The sequence below is a fragment of the Xenopus tropicalis genome, chromosome 8, assembly GCF_000004195.4.
Source record: "Xenopus tropicalis strain Nigerian chromosome 8, UCB_Xtro_10.0, whole genome shotgun sequence".
Classification (NCBI taxonomy): domain Eukaryota; kingdom Metazoa; phylum Chordata; class Amphibia; order Anura; family Pipidae; genus Xenopus; species Xenopus tropicalis.
This window is the reverse complement of record NC_030684.2, coordinates 75,166,989-75,191,919: the sequence shown is the minus strand read 5'-3', so window position 1 is coordinate 75,191,919 and position 24,931 is coordinate 75,166,989. Positions and strand designations below refer to the sequence as shown.

The 24,931-nt window shown below is 39.0% G+C and overlaps 1 protein-coding gene across 2 annotated transcripts in view; it reads right to left on the bottom strand.

Annotated features, from left to right (window-relative positions):
- Positions 1–2,411: 2,411 nt before the first annotated feature.
- Positions 2,412–24,931, bottom strand: part of cchcr1 (coiled-coil alpha-helical rod protein 1) — a 44,694-nt gene continuing 22,174 nt past the window's right edge. Inside the window, exons 10-18 of one of the 2 annotated variants that reach the window (XM_012967979.3) lie at positions 23,573–23,679; positions 14,612–14,724; positions 13,785–13,863; positions 13,039–13,166; positions 10,933–11,121; positions 9,598–9,699; positions 8,938–9,089; positions 7,914–8,058; positions 2,412–2,960 (exon numbers count right to left, since the gene is read on the bottom strand). In XM_012967979.3, the coding sequence (XP_012823433.2) occupies positions 2,872–2,960; positions 7,914–8,058; positions 8,938–9,089; positions 9,598–9,699; positions 10,933–11,121; positions 13,039–13,166; positions 13,785–13,863; positions 14,612–14,724; positions 23,573–23,679 (1,104 nt within the window). In that variant the 3' untranslated portion in view covers positions 2,412–2,871. 2 annotated transcript variants of the gene reach the window in all.

The window sequence follows — 24,931 nt, the reverse complement described above, 5'->3', positions numbered from 1 at the left end:
CGATGGCCTTTATTTTACCTCTTGATTCTTTCATACCAGAACTGCAGAAGAAAACAGTGAGGAACGGAAATAACACAGGAGTCTGAAATGTTTGTTGTAAGCAACTGGTAAAAACAAGATCTCCTCCTTACCCCTGTGGTGAAATGCCAGGGGTTGGACAAAGATGTAATTGCCTAGAAATTGTGTTTATTCTGGTGCTGCAGCCTATTAACCCTTTCCCTACCAACAACATGTTTTAAAAAAAAAAAAAAAAAGCAGTTATGTGCCAACAACATAGTACCTACGTTATTGGTACTAATGAGAGTCAGCTGTGCCCCCAACCCCCTCGGCAACGAGCCAAGGGGGCTGGCAAGTCGGTCCAGCGATGCAATCGCGTCTGCTGCTTGTCCTGTGTCGCCCCCATGCACTTCCTGTGCTGCGAAGACTACAGAGAGGACTGCCTGCCTGCAATCCCTAAGGGCTCTGGCACACGGGGAGATTAGTCGCCCGCGACTAATCTCCCTGAGTTGCCATCAGTTTCCATCCCACTGGCGACAATGTAAGTCGCCACACTTGGCGGCGCGATTTCGCGAGGCAACTTCGGCGATTTGCCGAAATCGCCTGCGCAGTGTGTGCCATCCCACCGGCGACTTACATTGTCACCGGTGGGATGGCAATTTGGGGAGATTAGTCGTCCACGAACAGGGAGATTTGTCGCGGGCGACTAATCTCCCCGTGTGCCAGAGCCCTAAGACCTTCTTAATGGTAAGTGCTCTTTATTTGCCTAATACACACACATTTACACACAATTTAGCACAGGTGTTTTTTTTTTTTTCCCCATTTTGCACACTTTAGCACATTTATATACACACGGTCACACAAATTTTAGACATGTACACATGTATACACAATTTTTTTTTTCCTGTGTTTAGTTTTTTTTCCCTAAAAATGTTATTTTGGCAGCGTTGGATCAGATATTCTAACCACTAATTACGCTGTTGTGTGACTTATTTTGTTGTTTCATCGATTAACACAAATTTTTGTGGTTTTATTGCATTTTTATCCCTGTATTAGTGTTCCTGATTAATATTTAGCATAGCTTTGCCATGTGGTACTTTGATGTAGAAAAATAACTTTACCTAAAACTATAACTTTTACCCAAAACTATATGGTTTTCTGGGGGGTCTCTGTATAGTTAGGGGGCTCTGTGTGCAAAAGCTGAGTTGGCAGGCGAGAAATCCATATGCGCTATTTTCATTTTGGGGTCAGTACATACCGCAGACTTTGGTATATCTATGCATATTGGACATCAAACTGTTCAGTAGACCTCTGGTGTTCCTATTTGGGATGATTTGCCTTTGTACGCAAGAAATTGTGTGAGATAAATGTGGCAAACTGCAACATTTTTAGGCGATTTTCTGAAATGTCATAAAAACCACTAACTTTAGGAAAGCTTTGCAGATTGGTACTTTGGTGTAGAAAGGACTCTTTACCCTTGTTGGATTTGTCAGAATGTGTACTTTCCAAAACTATATGGTTTTTCTGTACAGTTAGGGTTTACTGATATTTGAGTCCCATATGGCTTTACATCCACAGGAGCATAGATTTACACTAAAGCAGGTGTAAAACATGACCGGCAGTGCTATTCCTTCCACAAGGTTGTCTCAGATAGCACTTTACCAGGAAAAAAAAGCCACTTCTTGAAACCTTTAAAGATAAATTTTCTGTTTTCAACTGGTACTTTGGTTTTTAGTGAGCACATTCAAATGCCCCCCCCAAGTCAGAACCAGTCAAGCCCCTGAGATGACATGCTTAGTTTTTTTTCTGCATTAAGCATTAATATTTGCTTTTAGCAGAGATCAGTTAACTTGCATTGTTGTGTGAAGGAATACATCAAATCCTTTATACATTCCATCCAAACACTTAGGTGCCCTTTGCCTTGCCAGTTAATCTGTAAGAACTGATTTTACTAGGAAGCAGTAATCCCTGTGCACTCACAGTTGAGTAACAATTCTGCTAGATTCCTATACAAAAGGGACTTCTAACAGACCTAATACTACATATAGGAATCCCAACAAATATGGTATAATTGTGCCTGTGTTTGAGATTTTAGCAACAACCAGGGATGCACAGAATTCTGGATTTGGTTCGAGATTCGGCAGAAGCCAAGTGCCAGGCCGAACCAAATTGAACCCTTGAAGTCATAATCAAATAGGTAAATCAAACTTTTTGTTATGTGCATTTCCTATTAACCCTTCCCTGCCCTAATCTGCATATACAAGTTAGGGGTTGGATTAAAATTCAGGAAGCGCCCGATTCCTTCCAGAAAGATTTGGTGCAGTCCTAGCAACAAGACGCATTAAAGTACAAAATATTAGTCCTGACAGTTTTTTTTCTCTCACAGGTATCACCAATAACATATAATAGTAAGCTACAATTTGCATTATCAAAATGTTTATTCCATGTAATACTTGAGAACATTTTCTTTGAAGTAATAGTGCTGATATATATTAGTGTGTTTATCTGCTGGCATAAATACAGAAACAAAGCTGCATCAGGGAGTTATTTATCAAAATGTATATATATTATACAGCACAACATTTTGGGGAGAGGTAGACCTTTCTGCTACCCAACTGGGACTTGGACTTGTTTCTATTGTTTAAAAATACAGCCATTCAGGTAGAACAGTGTTAGGCCTATCACACATGGGGATTTCTGTGCAATTGCTACCGAGCAGAGAATGGGTAGTAATGGTCTATCTATTCTTTATGCAGTGCATGAGCAGTGCTCTCAGAGTGCAACTATCCCGTAGTTATTGTGTGCTTATTTAAATCTTAGTGATATTAAATTCAGGCACAGGTGCTATATTGAGGGTTGAGAATGTCCATCATATTATCCATCTTCTTCTTCTTGGTCATCGTCATCATCCAGTAGAGTAGATCCAAGGCTCTGAAGATTGGCTACCATTGATGAAATTGATTCTAGAAGGAAAATTTCAAGGAGATGAGCAGCATTTTAAATAGCCTCAATATTAGGTTAGGTAATTGGTGCCTGACACAGATCTAGGACCTAGCTGCAAAAAGTGGAAAGCGGTGTCCAGATACACAGCTCCCAGTTTCGCAAATGTAGTAATTTCAAGCTACTGTAATGCACATTCATACTGATTCTGAGCATCACCCTCCTGGCTGGCTGTTTAGATTTGTTGGTCCATCTACATGTAGAACATATAGTTAGAATGGAAACACACACTAAGTATTTTCTTTTACGTAACTGCCTTGACATTAGAGCTATGTGTGTCTCATTAACAACACATCCTACAAGTCAGATGTGGTCACTTTGAATAGGCATTTCAGATGCTGTATTTGATCAACACAGTCTTGAAGAAGCCCAGGGTCACATCACATCATATACTGTATTTATGCGAGTATAAGCTGAGTTTTTCAGCACTAATAAGTGCTCAAAAAGGCACCCTCGGCTTATACTAGAGTATATATGGTAGTTACGTTCTCTCACCGCCCACCCCTGGACATATGTTCGCGCTTGCGAGCCCCGTGGAAGTATGTTTGTGCGCTCGCAACACCACCCCTACCCCCCCCGGATGTTTGTTTATTACTGCGGAGGAAGCAAAACCACCCCACCACATCCGTCTCTCTCTATTTCGGTGATCCACTACCTTTCTAGCCATCAGGCGCAATCGCATCCATCGCACACACACTCAGCCCCTGTCAGGTACTTACGCCAGGTAAGGGCAGGGCGGTGCGCCAGTGCAAATGCACAGCGTTTTGGCTCGTTCCCCTGCAGTGGCAGATACTACCAGCAAGCGCAATGGGGGAGCTGCAATATTAAAAGGGGGACCACAGGCGACCAAAGTACATCGACTTAATAACCTATTACTAGAAGTTCTAGCCACGGATTTGTCGCTGGATTCTTAGCAGCCATCTCCCAGAGAGCCTGCATCGCCTCCCTTCCTTCCCTCTACTGCATGGATGTAAATTATTCACCTACTGTATTCACTCTTGCAATGAGCTACTGGGGCAGGCTTTCCTAAAGCTATGGCCGATATGTACTACAACTCCCAGTGTTCCCCAGCGACCATTTAATGCGAGATCTGTAGTTTACCAACTGCACCAGAGCCTAGAAATGTATGATCCATACGCCAATGTGTACATTATTTCCTATTGCTGTGTGACCTTTATACTGGCCTGTCCTGTCTTTTTATACAGTACTTCTGTCACTGTGCTAAAGTCTTTGCATTACCAGGGCTAATTAAATACAATAATGTTGCACAAACTAAGGTGGCTTAACACAAGCCAGCTTTCTTATGGCCGGTAATTTTGAGTGTTTGAGAGACTGGATATACTGTATGTTGTTTTGCCAAACTCAAGGGTGGTATCTGGATGCTTCTCAGATGGCTGAAATACACAGGTTGAGAAAACGCCCAATTTATTTATCTATTTTATTAATATTATTTTTTCATCTGCAATGTTTTCTCTATCTTCCTTGATGATGATAGCGTTTTGTGCAGGTGTGTTAAAAGAAATTGATGCCTAGGCTTATACTCAAGTCAATAAGTTTTTCCAGTTTTCTTAGGTAAAATTAGGTACCTCGGCTTATATTCGGATTGGCTTATACTCGAGTATATATGGTATTGGATCATCACACAGGAGCTACATAAGGCTGCACCAAAGACTACAGACCTGTGTAACTCTATGTGGGTTAACGGTGGGAAACTGGATGAAATTCTTTACACACACATTTTTGCTGTTAGGGGGAGGGGAAAAAAAATCGGAGCAGTTGGTTCATTTATACCTTTAATGCCCTAGACAATTTGGAGGGCAGGTAGAACAACAAGAATGCTCACAGATTCAGTACAGTGAGCTTTATATACAGAGGGACACTGATCAAATAACTATAATGAATTCAGCATGAATTGTTGTCAAGATTAAACTAAAGGTGGCCATACAAAGGCAGATTTAAGCTGCTGATTAGAGTCCTTTAGACTGAGTCGGCAGCTTATCTGCCTATGTATAGGGCCCCCCAGGTTTGATTTTCCCCGTCGGATTGGGGACTGCATTGGCTCGCTGATACAGTCCTTGGTCTGATGGCCCTTATGCCCGTTACTATAATAACCCTAGGGCCAACTGAATTAGCCCAATATTGCCCACCTTAGGTGGACATATCCAGAGAAGATCTGCTCATTTGAAGACCTCACCAAACAAGCAAATCTTAATGGGTAAAGACACACAGAGCTACTAGTAGCAGCTACTTTTTCATGGCTACTAAACTTCAGAAAATCCCCTGCCTTAGACAATACTGAGAATTGCCTCTGCTAAAACACATGTAGAGACAATTATCAACAAGTAGCTGCTACTAGTAGCTCTTCATTCTTGTGATTCTTTATTTTTTGGTTGTCTGGCAGTACAATAGCATGGGAGCTGGCTATTCAAGTTGAATTGCTAATGCAGTATTCCTTTCTGATTTTAAGAAACTCAAATTCTATTTTGATAAATGTAATTATTAATTTTGCTGAACGATCTTAAAGGAGAAGGAAAGTCATTTTGGCATTTTACTGCCAGTAGATTTGCCACATTAGTGCCACCTAGAACAATATATTTATTCTGCAGAAACCATTAACATACCTGAGCAAACAGCTTTAGAAGCTTTCTCCGTTTGCTTAAGATAGCAGCTGCCATTTTATGTAGCTTCCTTCCTGCAGTCTCTAGCCGTTATAGCTGAGATCACACATTCCTAAGGGAAGGGGGAGCAGGAGAGAGGGGAGAACTGCGCAGACTCTGGCCCCGGGAATTAAGGCTGTTTCTGAGAGAGGAAGTCAGACACCGGAACATCATGTTTACAAAAAAAGAGACAAGAAATCCTGTGTTTCTTTTGATAGAAGACTCAGTGCAGAATTACTGTAAGTGCTTATGGCTGTATTTACATAGACCTTTCTGATAAAGCTTACCGTATATACTCGAGTATAAGCCGAGTTTTTCAGCACCCAAAATGTGCTGAAAAATTAACCCTCGGCTTATACTCGAGTCCCTACAGCTGCTTGCACCCTCTGTTACCTGATTCCTTGACCCCAGGCACAGTTTAATGCTCCACGTGACTACAGCAACAACTATCAACGGGACGGAATTTAAGCGCAGTGCTGGACAGGGAAGTCCTCGGGTTGCCGCTCAAGGTGTGACGTCACGCCGGGGGCCGAGCAAGGAGTCAGCAAGTTTTGGCGAGCAGAAGAGAGCTTTAGAGGAGGATATGATGGCTACCATACTGCTTTGTCCAACACTTCAAACAGCGGTTACCCCCAGGCACAGTTTAATGCTCATCGTGACTACAGCAACAACTATCAGCGGGACGGATACCAAAAAAACTTCAAGCGCGGTGCTGGACAGGGAAGTCCGCAGGTCGCCCCTCGAGGTGTGACGTCACGCCGGGGGCCGAGCAAGGAGTCAGGAAATTGCGGCAAGCAGAATGCGACCCGCGGACTTCCCTGTTCAGCACCGCGCTTGAAGTTTTGTTGGTATCCGTCCCGCTGATAGTTGTTGCTGTAGTCACGATGAGCATTAAACTGTGCCTGGGGGTAACCGCTGTTTGAAGTGTTGGACAAAGCAGTACGGTAACCATCATATCCTCCTCTAAAGCCCAGTGTTTTGCTGTGCGGGCTGCTGGTGCCCCGAGGACGTTTGATGGCACTGGTCTGATGTTGCCATGGTAAGTGTTTACAATCGTTTATAGCTGCTCTGGTTGAAGTTCTCTTTGTTCCACTTGATGAGGTTGGCCAGGGAAGGTCTGGTTGTAACTGGCCTGGTACTGGTTCTGTTCCAGTGTTTCTGGCTCATTCACAGGAGGGACAGGTGCATTCATATTGAAAACAGTCTGCATTGATTGGAATGGAGCAGCATTAACGTTGATACCACTGTGCAGAAGTTTGTTGGACCCAGTCTGGAACACCTGAGGTTGGGAAGCAGCAGGAATAGACAAAGAGGTCTGCGTTGGGTCTGTGTTTAAGGACAGCGATGCCTGAATTTGCTCTATGGCGTCTTTCTATGTGTCTAATGGGGAGTGGGGAGAGGGAATTTCCATCAGCCCCCAGCAACCTTGTGCATTTTGTGGGAATCGGGAAGGGGTGGTTCAATAGCAACGCAGGTATTAATGAGTGATTCCTTCTCCAGTTTATCATGCTGTTAAGCCTGTGGAAGGCAGTAGGGGAGAGCCTGGCATCTCGCATACTCATTCCCTGTATGTATTTGTTCAGTAAGATTGATAGATCCTAATTTTATTGGAATTTATTTTGATTATTGAAACTTAGAAGCTGCTGCATTTCCCACCCTAGGCTTATACTCGAGTCATTAAGTTTTTCCAGTTTTCTTAGGTAAAATTAGGTACCTCGGCTTATATTCGGATCGGCTTATACTCGAGTATATACGGTACTTAGTTTTTACCTTTCCTTCTCCTTTAAGTGCTAAATGTAGCTTAATTGTTGGCATGTCTATGTTTCAAGGTAGTTAAAGGAAAACTATACCCCTGAACATTGCAGGTCTTTATACAGTGAATATAGTAAATACCCCCTATTGTAAAATATAAGGCTATTATAAGTCTCAGAGGAGTTCCATGACTACAGGTCATGCAGTTCCGAGGTAACTTGTAATATCCACATATTTTATAACAGGGGGTACTTTATTATAATATACAAGTTTTGGCGAGTCATGTGACAGAAATTACATCACTAAGCTCCTTTTATAACTGATGACATCACTAAGCACCGTTAATAAGGATATAATTTACAGTTTGATCCCATAGGGAAATGACCAAACTGTATACCGTATTATAAAAATATATTGCATAAAACTGCTGAAATGTAAAACCCTGCTTTATACAAATAAACCATTTTCAGAATCAGAGTGGATTTTTACAGCAAAAGCATCACTTACCAGTAGTGCAATAAGTGGAGCCAGGTAAAGAGGCATGTTTCACATTCTGGTTATGTGCTTTCTCCACCTCTGTCCTCAAAATCTGGGCAGCAGCTGTTCTATTTTTCTGATATGTATTTAATAATCCCTCTTGCCTCAGTGTGGCCTGGAGGAGAAAGGAACATTTCTCTGAACACAATTAATAATATTTTTTTATTACTCTAACAGATTTTCAGTTCATTCAAACCAGCTCTTCATGCAAGGTGACTCCCAAACCCCACCCCCCCAAAAAAACATTTGCAAAAGTGCATCAGAGTGTTCTGTAATGTCTCTAAAAGACAGATAGTTAGATGTACCTTAGATATATATATATATATATATATATACATATACACATACATACATACATATACACATACATACACACACACACACACTCACTCACTCTCTCTCAGGATGTTCTTTTCATACTCCCATTTGTTTTGTATGGTACAAGTAGAACTAAGCTGCCGTCCTTTTAAAATTTAAAAAGGATATATGCCCTCAGCCTGGCAATCATACATCAGTGCTAACAGTTTGTAAGGATTATATGCCATGCCATTAGGCCAAATAAGCTGGAGAAATCACCATCTGTACAGGCAGCTGCTATTAAAGTCAATGGCAGACGCTATGGGTGTTTTGGCCATTTTCCATACAGAAATTGCCTGGTGTGCCACGCTGTGTTATTAGTTAGCAGATTACTATAAATAGGTTTCATAGCTTTATGAGAGTATACAAGACTCTTTTCTCCATACTGTTAGACAGCTAAAAGGATCTGCTACTAATCTTCCTGTGCACCATAGTCTTAATACTCAATGGGGAGAAACAAAACTATTTAAAAAAAAGTTTTAATATAATCACACACTGAAATAGTGACATATTTACAAAAAAAAACAAAAATACATATTTTTTGATTAGTTTACTTCATAAAGTATAGCATGCATTTCATTCTTTTTTCATCAGAAGACATGGTATCTAAAACTGTAGCAAAAACAAAGACACCTACAATCATCAGGTTCTTGTCCCTCTCTGCTTCCCGTAACTGCTGACTTAATTGTTCCTCACGGGTTCGAGAAGCATCCTCCAATGAACGCAATGTCTCCTGGTTTCTCGTTTTCTCACGCTGCATTTGACGTTCTGACTGCCGGAGAGCAACCACTTGGAGGAATTTAAAAGTTGGAATATAAGATAGATATGTATATTCAGCTTGCTTAACAATGCCACAGGGCAGCTGCTTGTCTCAACAATACATTATACAATTTAAGCAACTGAAACATGGAATTTTTATCCAATTTTTAACAAGGATGATAATATGTATGTTAAAGACAGCATCAGTGACCATTGTTAAGGAGTTTTTCTTTCAATTTCTATGCTATAAGGTCAAATGATGAGACAAGTGAAATGCAAGACTGAAAAGACTATAAACATGTAGAAGTGGAATAATATGATGAGTTAAATGCTGATGACCTTTAAAGGCAGAACAACTAAAGGGGGTTATGGTAGAAAGGTGGTGCAATTAAGCCTTGACAAATGCTTAATAATACACTTCTTGGTTTTCAGAGAGGCAGCTAAAATTAATGTGTGCTTAGTGTGTATCAGTGTAAATGCTTTAAACAATGTTATAGAAAGAAGAACAAAAAAATGACCTTGTATAAAATGTATTTACCGGCTTTAGTGTGTTCTCTTCTTGCTTCATTCAAGTGCTTCTCCATCTGTGCCAACTGTTGTACGTGATGATCTGCTAATTCATTCACTTTCCTCTGCAATTCTAATAAAAACATGCAATACAGGTATGGGATCTATTATCCAGAATGCTCAGGGGGTTAGGGTTTTCTGGATAAGGAATCTTTCGGTAATTTAGATCTTCATACCTTTAGTCTGCTTAAAATAATAAAAACATTAAATAAACTCAATAGGATTGTTCTGCCTCCTATATTCATTAAGTATGTATTAGTTGGGATCAAGTACGAGGTACTGTTTTATTATTACCGAGAAAAAGGAAATCATTTTAAAAAAATTAAAATTATTTACTTATAATAGTCTATGGCAGATGGCCCTTATGTAATTCGGAGCTTTCTGGAAAACAGGTTTCCGGATGACAGATCCTATACATGTACTACAAAGTACGAGTTTAAACTATGAGTGTCCATGTGAAAAAGAACACTTGCTTACATAAACAAATCACAAGACAGCATTCAACAGCTAACCTTATTAGGAGCTGGGTTATAGTTGAATCATTCTGTAGTGAAGCAGCTGTACCCAGTTATGCAGTTAAACTATGTTAATATTAATATATTAAACTATGTTAATACATTAGAGCTCCAAATAAACAGCTAAACAAGGGTACTTATTTGCCAACTGTAATGTCATACTGTAACATATGTAAGGTATTTTCACCTATTTGTCAGAATGTGTGCTTAAAAAAACCAAATGTATAGTTTTCTGGGTTCACCTTACTGTAAGAAGCTTTAACAATGCATAAAACGCAAAAAGCGTGTTGTGTTTGCAGTAAATGAAGTATCAGGCATGAAATGTCATATTTGCTAGTTTCATTTTTTTGGTCACATACTTTGGTAATCCAATTAATATTCACTAGCAAATGTTTATCACTTTCAAAAAGACACCTGCCATTCATATTATAGATCTCTGTACATAAGGACATGTACATGATCCAATGCTGTAAAGTGGAAGCACTAGAAGAGTTTTTCAGAAAGAGCCATTTATGACACTGACTCAATTTAATCACTCAAACTGCACTAAATGCTTCCTCAACCCAAACACTGTATTTGCCAAATTTATGTTATTCTGCTTTCAATTGTAAATAGAAATAACTTTTAAACCAGCGATTTTTAATTAACACATAATGCAAATATGCTTATTACATTTTCAATCATGCAAAAAAAAACAAAAAAAAAAAAAAAAACGGTTTGGGTGGACAATGTTATTTAATAAACAAGGTAACAACAAAGCCTTAGAAGGCATCGAGCCTTTGACATGGTACCTTTTTCATACTCTGCTTTTGTTCCCAGCAGTTGCTCCCTTAATTCTGCTGTGTTCTCACAAGATTCTTGCAATTCCCTCTCAGTGACTCCCAACTGTTCTTTAAGTTCACTTCTGCTCTTCTCATTCTCATCAAGAGAGTGGCGCAAAAAAGATGCAGTCTGCTGATATTCTGCTATTTCAGCTTCCACTGCAAGTGAACAGAAAGCAGTGCCACTTTCATACTAAAACCACCACACTAGATCAGGAACCTACTAGAAAAGATATTCTTTTGGATCTGGTAATAACTAATATCAAATCCATCTCTAGCATTTAAGTCAATGAGTATTTAGGGAACAGTGATCATAACATGTTCTCCTTTGAGATTATGTTAAAGAGACAACTGTATAAGCTAGTATCACATTATAAATTAATACATTAATTTTTTTTTTGTAATATTAACTGGTAAAGGCTTCTTAAATGGTTAAACATGGAATGCAAACGAACAGTCTTTAAAATGATGATTTACAAATAAACCTGTCAGTATATTTCCCTTGTAAGCAAGAAAGTACTATTATAGTTTGATAGAAGTGTTAGTGTTGAGGCTGGTAAGAAAAACGTGCATTTTTAGGGTTTTATTTTAGCTGAGACAGCTAAAATTTTAATTAGGTACAAAGTGATCAATAAAGCATGCAAAATAACCCCAAAAACTCAGACAAGCTAAAATGGAGAATTAAAAGTTCATTTCAGTGAGTAAACCCAATCCAAAATGATGTTTTAAACATGAAAAAAAAAAAAAAAAAGTAATAAGGGTTCTGACAGTTATAATCAGATTTATATTTACATTATTCTTGACTACATGAAATTCTGTGAGTGCCTGCTTATTACCCTTTGTCAGAGCCCACTGGGGCACGTCTACCTTGGTCAGCACAGTATGTCTTTTTGTGTAATTCAATGTCAATTGGTTGCCAGTATAATGATATAGTGACTTATGAACAGCAGCTGATGTTTGATAAAGGCTAACATTCATGCCAATTTCTTTTGCAAACACGAGTTGGCAGTTAATGTACCTTAGGTTATTGTTATCCTGTCACCTGAGCCCTGGGATGAGCAGTGGACTGACTAATCTCAGGTCACTCATTTCACGTGTAGGAAGGATAGACCACTTCCCGATTGGCCAAAAGCAGAGACAAAATCATAACACCTTGAACATCACCACCTTGGAAAATGTAGACAGTCCTCTGCAAGGTGGCATAGTCATACAGATCCTTCATTAGGTTTTAACCTTAAATAGGGAGAAGCCACTTGTTTATTTTGTCCTGTAGGCCAGGGGTCTCCAACCGCTGGGCCATGGGCGGTTTTGCACCGGGCCCCTTCTGATTCCAGATCAGATCTGATCTGGCTTGGCCACAATGGCGTAAATGTACGCGTTGCGCGCATAATAACACCAATGTACGTGTTGCGCGCATAGTGACACGAATGAACGCGTTGCATGAATAATGACATGGATCACATATTGCGCACAGTAACAATGCGCATGATGCATTAAATGCTCAACAGATGACACAGTGACACACCATACATTGTGATATGCAACAGCATCAGAAGTGGCCTACTTCATATGCATCATACTGGGAGATAGTGTCCCACTGCGACATCTTTACATCCTCCCATCAGCTTAACTGTTTGCACGCTCTGCTAGGGCTAGCTAGGCAAATAATCTGCATTCTCTGCTAGGGCTAGCTAGGCAACTAGATATTTGCCCTGCGCCAGGTGCACCCCGCATTACTACAGACATGAAAATGAGCAACTTATATATTACAATGTAATAATAATATAAAGTGCATAAAATAAAATAATTACATTTACATTATATGTGTAATAATATACTACGCACTGACTAGTTTATTGTGCTCTATTATGCGCCTGAAATGCACGTCCACCCCCGCCGGTCCTTGTTTGAAACCGGTCCTTGGTGCAAAAAAGGTTGGGGACCACTGCTGTAGGCTATGGATGTAATTAAGAATGTACATGTAGTACATATAAAGTGCATGCACCAGACAGTGAACTTCCATGCTTCTTAAATCCACTTGAAAATGGATGATACATAAATTACTTTTATACATACATCTTTCTCTAGTTTCAGCCACTCGGCTCTCTATCAAGTGTGCACTGCGTTTCAATTCTGCGCTAAGACGATCTCTCTCCTCGTTTAAGAGCTTCACCTCAGCCTCAAGATCTTCATAAGATGGTTGGCTACTGAACAAAAAGCATGTTCAATTAGTCTTGTTGTATGACAAATTTATTATATCATCACCTTTACTTAGTTTGCTTTACATACCCCTCTGCTTACTGTGCATTATGTTACATGCAGACCTTGTGCTGGAAAGCACAAGGCCCTCTTCTCTGGAGTGCAACTGTTTCAAAGTGCAAATTTTACTTAGAAAACTAAAATCTACCATTTGAACATATTTCCCTGTAAAATCTAGAGAACTTTTAATCCACATACAACATATTATAATTTGCAGCAAAACAGAACATCTATCTATTAGAGCACATTACTCTTACTCTCCATATCCATGTTGACAGAGCTGAAACACTATTCTTTGAATTGGAGATGAATGCATTATACATAAACTACTAATACTATACCTATGGCTAAAGAATGTGTTGGGCACAGGTACCAAGTTTAGTCTTTAAGAATTAACTTATATTTCCCCATTTAATCATTAGGACTTGTTCAGCTGACCATCAAGGATATGCACTCTGGACAGATTAAACAAGTGGGAAAACACCTATCTGCATGTTTTCAGACATGAGAATTCACTTAATCTCTGATGGTATTGCATTGCTGCTTGTATCATGATCACTCACATTTCACAATGTGTGGATGGCTGTCTGGTTCCTTTATCCTTTGCAAGTCTTAGCAGAGCAAATCTCTGTGCTACTAAACCTTAAACACAAATGAAATGAGATTTTTGTATAAATTAAAAGTATTTATGAACAAGCTAAGAAAAAATGAATAGACATAAACCTACTTAGTAGGATGAACAAATTTAAACAATTACGAGATAAAATAGAATTAAGGCATCACATTTTTATCTTTTCTTTAATGAAACAAAACTATGTTCATTTATTCAATAGGGTTGTTTTACCATCAATATGGATTTATGCAGCTTAGTTAGGATTTAAGTACTGCTTTTAATTACAGAAAAATATTTGCTTATAATGGAAACAATAGGAGATATCCTTGTAATTTGGAGTTATTTGAATATCAAATTGCTGAATGAGATCTCTATTAAAATCTCTCTTACTGAATTAAAGCAGCAGCAAGATATTATACACTGGGCCAGAATCAATTTGATGAGAAATGCTTATCTCCCAATTCAATTCCAGAATTTTCCCATACAGCCACAAGCAATTCAGTAAGAAAAGCTTCTCACTGTTTATCACATGGAGAATTTTTTTTTTCTTAAGCTGCCTCATTTTTCATGTGACAAACCATAAAATAATGTTCAAAAGAGAATCTGACCCATTCTATTTCCATATGCCTGTTTCAACACTTAAAGCCTGCGGAACACAGGACAATAATGCATGCCCTGCCCACCTAGTGGCAGAATGCCTTATTAAGTACTACTTTTAAATAATAGTTTTGATGAAAAACAAATAATATAAGAATTATAATAAATGTTTCTCACTACCTTGCGTTGTATCCACCCTCTTAGATGCAAATGACACCCTTTGACCGAGTGTGACCAATCGAGAGAGAGCACCCTTCAAGGTTATTTCTTGTGCTGACAGAGCTTGTACAAAGCTGATAAAGAATAAAGAGCAGAAAACAAAATGTACTCAAAGTTGAAGATTCTCATCTGTCGATTTTGTGTAAATAGATTTACCACATTAATATTTATGTCTAATTAAACATATTTAATATAAATTCACACAACACAAAATACAGAACTTGGATATTCCATGATAAAACTTGCAATTATGAGAAGGCATATCATAAAAAGAAAGCCTTTAGCAGAACTATTAACCCAGGAGATACAGGGGCATAACTGCTAGCACCCTGCTTTTATTAGAGCGTGTTGTCCAAGATTATATTTATGTAAATATGTATATTTGTTCTTTTATACATAAATATGTATTTTTGTTATGAGGATTCATTAAGAAAATAGATCAATCAATATACACATTTATTTAACAAAAGCTATGGACATACATCTACAGTAATGACAAACACACACAATAAATACAAAACAACACTAAACCTACATATTTATATTACAGGTATGGGATCAGAATGCTCTGGACCTGGGGTCTTCCAGATAAAGGATCTTTTTCGTAGTTTGGATCTCCATGCTTTATGTTTACCGAAAAATCATTTAACCCTTTAAGTGCCAGCAGAATTTGACATTTCGGTTCCCCTCAGTGCCAGACGTTTTGTAAACATTCTGTGCTCTCTCAATTTAGGGGCTTTTACTGGGGGAAGGGTTAAGTTTAGGTAGGCAAACTATATATTGTTTTTCTGTGTATTTCCACTTCTGGAACAAGATTTAGAGCTTGAAATACAAAAAAAAAAACAAAACAAAAAAAAACAAAACACGCTATTTTTCATGATATAGGCATTTATACCAGAAACATATTTTATGGACAAAAAAAAAAATTCAACTGATTTGGAAAGCCTCATGTCTCCCAAACATGCCAATACCTGATTTGTTTAGTTTTATTCAGTTTCTGACTTCTATAGATCAAAAACTCCCAGCAGTAAATTACCAAATTTCCAAAGCATTAAGCAGAATACGGCATACTTTATATTCCAAAGCCAAAAATCCTGGAACATTAGGTTTACCCCAGGAAACCATATATTTTTGAAAAGTACACATTCTGACGAATCCGAAATGGGTAACTATGTCTTCCAACTCCTAAGTACCAAACGGCAATGCTTTCCTGAATTTAGCAGTTTGTATAAAAAATTATGAAAATTCTAAAAAAATCACCTCAAATCTTCCACTTTTAAGCACCTTATCTCCCACATAACATTAGGTACCAAGAAAACACACATTGTGCATAGAACCACCAATGTATCTGGCATTTAGAGACCCCATAAGGGAGTTAGTGCATAGAAATTGCCCCAGAAATCTCTTTAGCTACTGAAAATTCAACATGTTTACTGCATTTTCTGTGGGGTAAAAACACAAAAAAATACATTGACCCCCCAAAACCATATATTTTTGGAAAGTACACATTCGGCTGAATTCAAAATTGGTACCCATGTCTTTCTACTCCAAACTACAGAGTCGCAATACTTTGCCAAAATTGCCGGTTTTGATGAAATACCTGAAAATCGCATCAAACCTTCCAATTTCAAGCACCTTATCTCCCACATAACATTAGGTACCAAGAAAATACATCCTAAATATGAAAGCCAAGGGTCCACTGAACAGTTTGATGCCCATTGTGCATAGGATCACCATGTATCTGGCATTTAGAGACCCCAAAAGGAAGTTAGTGCATACAAAGTGTATACGCTGCATTATGTGCCATAAGACCCCCTAACAGTACGGAGACCCTAGAAAACCATATATTTTCCGAAAGTACACATTCTGACAAAACAAAAATAGGTAAACACAACTTTCTACTGCAAACTACCAAACTACAAAGCTATGCTAAACAGAACGTTTTTTATGTCATTTCTGAAAATCGTCACAAAGCTTGCATTTTACCTCATTATGTACCCCCACATTTTGTAATGTATCAACATAAAACTTTCTAAATATGAACGCCAGGGGTCTACTGAACAGTTTGATGCCCCATATGCATAGATTTACCAAACTATGTGGGGTACAGAGGATGCCAAATTGAAATACAGCAGACAAAATGTCCATGTGCAAAGACAAATAACAAAGAACAATGTGAAATAATATTGATAAAAATAAAAATTCACTAAAATAATTTTTTTTTGGCCTAATAATATCAGCAGTCAGAATAACAGTTTGAGTATTCTGGCTTGGGTAAATAAGTTTTACAGACAAAGTCAAGCGAACAACAACTATGCATAACTGAAAATGCAATAAAATGGCGAAAAATGCAATAAAATACCCAAAAATGCACCAAAATCACAGAAAATGTAGTAGAAACACCAAAATAATACACAAAAGGTATTGCGCAGTGCGGTTAACGAATACGCTATCCGCAATGGCAATAAAACCTTTTTGTTCAGGCAAAAATAAAAACGATGCGATAAAAAAAAAAAAAAATTGAAAATTACATAAGTGTGTAAGTGAGTGTGTACACTAGGTAAAATGTGTTTTGTGTGCATGTGTGTGTGCGCAAGTAAGTGTAAGTGCTGTGAATGTGTGAAACCCACCAACCCCCCCCCCAAAAATGTATGTTTGTGTGTGTAAGTGTAAATTTGTGTAATAAGTGTGTGATTGTGTGTTTGTGTGTGTATTTGGCAGTTACCTGGGCAGAAGAATCTGTAGAGACACAGGAGAGACACAGGAGAGGCAGCTGCACTGAACGATCTGTGAGTAGGTGGTGCAGGAAGAGGGGGGGCCAGAGGGGGTAGCTGGAGAAGGGAGAGGCACTGCAGGGAAAGCCACGTGAATTGCAGGCATTTCATATGGGGCCCCTGGGCGAATACTCCACAGGGGCCACTCATTCACCCCTTGTGCTTGTTGCCTAGGGGCTGGGGAACGAGCGGGGAGCAGAGAAGCGGCTTTTCCCAAACCCGGAAGTGTAGCAGGATGTAGAATCTACGTCCTGTGGCACTTAAAGTGTTAAACATTAAACAAACCAAATAGGATTGTTTTCCATCCAATAAGGATTAGTTACAGTGGAGGAAATAATTATTTGACCCCTCACTGATATTGTAAGTTTGTCCAATGACAAAGAAATGAAAAGTCTCAGAACAGTATCATTTCAATGGTAGGTTTATTTTAACAGTGGCAGATAGCACATCAAAAGGAAAATCGAAAAAATAACTTTAAATAAACGATAGCAACTGATTTGCATTTCATTGAGTGAAATTAGTTTTTGAACCCCTACCAACCATTAAGAGTTCTGGCTCCCACAGAGTGGTTAGACACTTCTACTCAATTAGTCAACCTCATTAAGGACACCTGTCTTAACTAGACACCTGTCCACAGAATCAATCAATCAAGCAGACTTCAAACTCTCCAACATGGGAAAGACCAAAGAGCTGTCCAAGGATGTCAGAGACAAAATTGTAGACCTGCACAAGGCTGGAATGGGCTACAAAACCATTAGCAAGAAGCTGGGAGAGAAGGTGACAACTGTTCGATTGTTCGAAAATGGAAGGAGCACAAAATGACCATCAATCGACCTCGCTCTGGGGCTCCACGCAAGATCTCACCTCGTGGGGTGTCAATGATTCTGAGAAAGGTGAAAAAGCATCCTAGAACTACACGGGAGGAGTTAGTTAATGACCTCAAATTAGAAGGGACCACAGTCACCAAGAAAACCATTGGAAACACATTACACCGCAATGGATTAAAATCCTGCAGGGCTCGCAAGGTCCCCCTGCTCAAGAAGGCACATGTGCAGGCCCGTCTGAAGTTTGCCAATGAACACCTGAATGATTCTGTGAGTGACTGGGATAAGGTGCTGTGGTCTGATGAGACCAAAATAGAGCTATTTGGCATTAACTCAACTCGCTGTGTTTGGAGGAAGAAAAATGCTGCCTATGACCCCCAAAACACCGTCCCCACCGTCAAGCATGGGGGTGGAAACATTTTGCTTTGGGGGTGTTTTTCTGCTAAGGGCACAGGACAACTTATTCGCATTAACGGGAAAATGGACGGAGCCATGTATCGTGAAATCCTGAACGACAACCTCCTTCCCTCTGCCAAGAAACTGAAAATGGGTCGTGGATGGGTGTTCCAGCACGACAATGACCCAAAACATACAGCAAAGGCAACAAAGGAGTGGCTCAAGAAGAAGCACATTAAGGTCATGGAGTGGCCTAGTCAGTCTCTGAACCTTAATCCAATAGAAAACCTATGGAGGGAGCTCAAGCTCAGAGTTGCACAGAGACAGCCTCGAAACCTTAGGGATTTAGAGATGATCTGCAAAGAGGAGTGGACCAACATTCCTCCTAAAATGTGCGCAAACTTGGTCATCAATTACAAGAAACGTTTGACCTCTGTGCTTGCAAACAAGGGTTTTTCCACTAAGTATCAAGTCTTTTTTTGTTAGAGGGTTCAAAAACTGTGGTCCCTTCTAATTTGAGGTCATTAACTAACTCCTCCCGTGTAGTTCTAGGATGCTTTTTCACCTTTCTCAGAATCATTGACACCCCACGAGGTGAGATCTTGCGTGGAGCCCCAGAGCGAGGTCGATTGATGGTCATTTTGTGCTCCTTCCATTTTCGAACAATCGCACCAACAGTTGTCACCTTCTCTCCCAGCTTCTTGCTAATGGTTTTGTAGCCCATTCCAGCCTTGTGCAGGTCTACAATTTTGTCTCTGACATCCTTGGACAGCTCTTTGGTCTTTCCCATGTTGGAGAGTTTGAAGTCTGCTTGATTGATTGATTCTGTGGACAGGTGTCTAGTTAAGACAGGTGTCCTTAATGAGGTTGACTAATTGAGTAGAAGAGTCTAGTCTGGCTCTGTGGGAGCCAGAACTCTTAATGGTTGGTAGGGGTTCAAAAACTAATTTCACTCAATGAAATGCAAATCAGTTGCTATCTTTTATTTAAAGTTATTTTTTCGATTTTCCTTTTGATGTGCTATCTGCCACTGTTAAAATAAACCTACCATTGAAATGATACTGTTCTGAGACTTTTCATTTCTTTGTCATTGGACAAACTTACAAAATCAGTGAGGGGTCAAATAATTATTTCCTTCACTGTATATCTTAGTTTGGATCAAGTACAAGACATTATTATTACAGAGAAAAAGGAAATAATTAAAAAAAATTAGAATCATTTGTTTAAAACGGAGTCTATGGGATATGGCCTTTCCGTAATTCTGAGCTTTCTGGATAATGGGTTTCCGGATAACGGATCCTATACCTGTACAGGTAGTAACAATGATAGTAAGCCATGTGGATAGGTTATATCTACTCCTCTGCCACTTTTATACTTGTGCTTCAACGGGTCTGGCATCTGTGGCCTCCCTGCTGAAAACTCCACAGGACCTACTATTTCACCACATTCTATGAACCTAAAGACTGACCATTTGGTTGAGATGTCATATTTTGACTGGTCAATAAACAATGTTAATTTGAGGGAGTTGGACATGGGTTCTTGAGACTTTATTCAAGAATCAGGACAATATTTATTAAACAGTGTGTGTGTGTGTGTGTGTGTGTATCTCAGCCTGGGCAAAGGCTGGAAGATACCATTGCAGCCTAGAGACAGTTACATATCTCAGCCTGGGCAAAGGCTGGAAGATGCCATTGCAGGGCAACGAGAGTTACATATCTCAGCCTGGGCAAAGGCTGGAAGATGCCATTGCAGCGCAACGAGAGTTACATATCTCAGCCTGGGCAAAAGCTGGAAGATGCCATTGCAGCGCAACGAGAGTTACATATCTCAGCCTGGGCAAAAGCTGGAAGATGCCATTGCAGCGCAACGAGAGTTACATATCTCAGCCTGGGCAAAGGCTGGAAGATACCATTGCAGCACAGAGACAGTTATATATCTCAGCCTGGGCAAAGGCTGGAAGATACCATTGCAGCCTAGAGACAGTTACAAATCTCAGCCTGGACAAAGGCTGGAAGATACCATTGCAGCGCAGAGACAATTACATTTCTCAGCCTGGGCAAAGGCTGGAAGATACCATTGCAGCCTAGAGACAGTTACATATCTCAGCCTGGGCAAAGGCTGGAAGATACCATTGCAGCCTAGAGACAGTTACATATATATATCTCAAGGAGATGTCCTGCTGGTGTAACTGAAGTCATCCAATAAAATGCCTGAATTAGAAATAGAATCAGGACAATGGAATATGTGAAATGCAATTTGGGGACATAAAGGATGGGATCGACAACTAGGGGTTTAGCAACTACCTAATAGACACGTTGTGTTCAGGGCTGCAATTGTATTCTGCTGCTACTATCTATCTAGTATTTAAATACTATCTAGAGTGTTGTTAACATAGCATTCTTGTATTTATTAGTTTGCTACTTACCAATACACACCGATTCATGCAGCCTTCCTAGCTTTATCATATATGTAAAAACACACACTCAACAAGACAGGCACAAATTCTGATTTTAAAATGTATCAAAATTCATCTACTTTAAATATATACATTCATGAATTAAAAATATTTACCAACAATCAGTTCATGATTAAATCATATTGCATAGTTTTGTATCACACAGGGCATATATGAACAATTGTGTTACAGTTTGTAGACCCAAGCACCAAGATGCTGGATTGAATTTAAAGGACTAGCAGGGCCGGTACTCCTCTGTACTCATAACTGAACTGGTCTGGGGTACTACTGTAAGAGAACCACATTGCAATCTTCTACTTTACTGCACACCTAGCCAGGGGCTACAGCAAGGAATCCAAGAAACAGAAGAAGTTCTGCTTTTCACTCTACTGCGACTTTGTATCTGGACTAGGCTTCAGAGAGGATTGGAAAGAGAAGAAGATGGCGCAGTGAAGCTCCTACAGTAAAACCTTGGGCCAGCGCAACTTTTAGCAAACAGGAGCACAAGCCTGGGGTGCCCAAAATTACTTAATTACTTAATATTATTAAGAGGAGGGTGCGAACAGTCACATTAAGAAACAAAAACATAAAAAGCTCTAGTAACTAACTGCTAGTTTTCTAACTATAGTAAAATTCAGGCAGAGTTACTCTAACAGTGCAGGAGTACAGTACCACCAATAACAAACCATTTTATTATAGTACAGGTATGGGATCCGTTATCCGGAAACCTGTTATCCAGAAAGCTCCGAATAGACTCTATTTTAATCAAATGAATTTTTTAAACTTATTTTCTTTTTCTCTGTAGTAATAAAACAGTACCTTTAAATTGCTCCCAACTAAGATATAATTAATCCTTTTTGGATGCAAAACCATCCTATTAAGTTTTATTGATTTTTTTTAGTAGACTTAAGGTATGGAGATCCAAATTACGGAAAGCCCCCTTATCCGGAATACCCTTGGTCCCAAGCATTCTGGATAATGGGTGCTATACCTGTAATTAAATTATTTTAATTTAAGACATACCAGTTTCTCACAAACATAAAAATGCTTTCTCTAGAGCATATCGGTTTTCTGTGCTTAGTATCCACTTGCCGTGTCTGTGGATATCAGTTGCCTAAATAAAGCCCCACTTGGTCTACTGGGTTCAGTGGTATATGATATTATGTCCAATCCAGGGCTATCAGGATAGCTGGTGTAATATAACCCTAAGGCAAATACCAGAGGATCTCGACTACGTAAACCTCTACATTAAAAGAGGTTTCATAATCTATATTATCTCCCTTACTTTCATAAGGTTGCTCTTAAATCTGTTTATACACTCTTATAGAGCAACCAGCACACTGACAGAGATATGTAATGTAAAAGACTGGGTCACCCCCAGCTTAACAGAATAAACTGGCAACAGTAATAAAGTTCCTCTGTAAAGTATTTATATTTCATTGACTTTGTGTCAATAGAAACATATCACACCGACTGTGTGTATTATTTGGTTCCATAGTCATATGCTACCCAGGGTATGAAATTTGGAAAATGAAACTGCATACAAAACCATCCTAGCAGACATCAAGTTTTTGGATAATTATACAATTGCATCTTAAAGTGATACGGACAGCCAATTAAAAAAATTTTTTTTACACCTGCTGTTGTGTTTTAATTTGTATCAGCTTTAAATTCCTTATAAACTTAATCTGCAAAGTTTTTTCACTTCATAATTATGGTAGCACGAATTACAGACCCACGGAGCAGCCATGTTTGTTCCCCTCTTCTGGGTTTTAATTGAAATGCCTCCCAAGTGAATAAATATGCCCAATCACAAACCTGCAACTCCCCTTCTGCTTTCAGCTGGTGTGTGACAAGCTCAGCTCCATTGTCTATGTGTAATGGGGAGGGGGAAAGGAGAGCCCTTAGAAGCAGACAGACACTGGAGAGCTTAAGCTGGCCTGCTATTTAATTCTTCGTGGGAAGAGCAGAGAGGGGGCACAGCCCTTTGAAGTAGGCAGGCAACAGAAAGATCAAGCCTGCCTGCTATCTAGTTCACAACGCCATGCAATGCTATGCGAGGGAGAGCTCTTTGAAGCAAACGGCAAGCTGAATCCTCCCAGTTTATGACGTAGTCCTTTTGACAGATTGAGAAGCTACAGCCGGGTTGCCAGACAGTCGGGTTCAGGATCTTCAGTAAGATTTATGTGGAGAAACAGGACTTTTAGGGAAAAAAAACAGTCAACATGACCTATAGGTAGGTTTGGAAGTAGGTTCATATTTTTAATAAAAATTTTTTGGTGTCAGTATCACTTTAAGAAGTAATTCTTTCCATTAAGATTTGGCTTACATAGAACATATCCTTAACTTTACAGTTAAAAGTGGTGTTCTTTGGGAGGGCTGGCATTCTTATACAGATCAATAACATCAATAATACTGCATAGCTAAAAAACTTAAGAAATCCTATACATTGTACAAAGCACATCAGACTTACCTGTCAACCAACTGCTTCAGGTTTAGCACAGCCTTGTCTGTCATTTCAACTTTGCTTGCTAGATGGTCAGATTTAGCTTTTGCTGCAGACAGTTCATCCAGTAGGCACTAGAGAAAGACAGAATGTACATGCAATAGCAACCAAATCCAACATGTAAAGGAAACATTATTTTCCAGATAATGCACCCAACCTCTAAAAGACAGCAATTTGCACTGCACCATGCTTACTCCATCAAGCTAATCTTATTCCTAATTCACTCCCACTTAATCACTACTTATGAATATGGTGGTTATTCATTACATCTGGACATAGGTTTGTATCCTGCACTTGCATTCTACAAAGATCACCAAAAGGGAGTGGCATAAAGTAGAAAACCACTAATAAGACAGGTCTCTTGTAATAACATCTACCTTTGACTAATTCACACTCATGGCAGAACAGAGTCTTTGAGGGCAGGGCTACAAACCCTAAATGCAATATAAAGAGCCTTATTTGTAATATCATAAATGAGTAATTAAAATTCACTAAAATCTAGATTTTAGTTTTAAAGGGGCCTCACAAGTGGCAATTAATACATTGTTACCACAGGCAATACCCCCATCTTTTCTTAACATTTAACCCTGATCTATATGTCAAGTATGTATTATTTGTTTTAAGAAAGCTTGTTAGACAGCAGTATGGACAATATATCAACAGTTTTGTTTGATGGTATTATGAAATGTTTTCTTTTCTTTTTAAAATCTACAGTTTAATGCTATACTTTGCATTATATAATTATATAGTAAAAATTATCATCTCCACATTGTCATATGCTTTGTTGGCTTGATGAAACTCAAAAAAAAATAAAAAAAAAATGTAAAAAATGTTAAATATACTTTTCACAGTTTTAAAGGATAAGTAAAATGTTAAAATATGTAAAAGTAATATGAGTGCTAGTCTAGACAAATTTTGTTACAACAGCCGCACCTGCTGGAAAGGGGGCAGGTCTGATGTTCTTCTGCTTAGGAGAAACAGTAAAAGCCTCAGTTAACTTTTCTCATGTTTCTCCTAACCAAAAGAACATTAGCCCAGTCCTCTTTCTTTTTCCAGACTATTTCCTTGACTACATCATGGTGGGAAACTGACCAGCAGGACGCGCTAATGTAACAAAATTAATTCATATAAACAGAACACATTCCCCTTAATATCTTAGTGGGAAAAAATTAAAGTGCAGTTCTAAGCACTTTTGCAATGTACATTCATTTTTTTCCCCCTAAGATTTGCTGGTCAGTTTCCCACCATGATGTAGTCAAGGAAATAGTCTGGAAAAAGACTAAAAATTGTAAAATTGATGAGAGTGCAGTTCTAAGCACTTTTGCA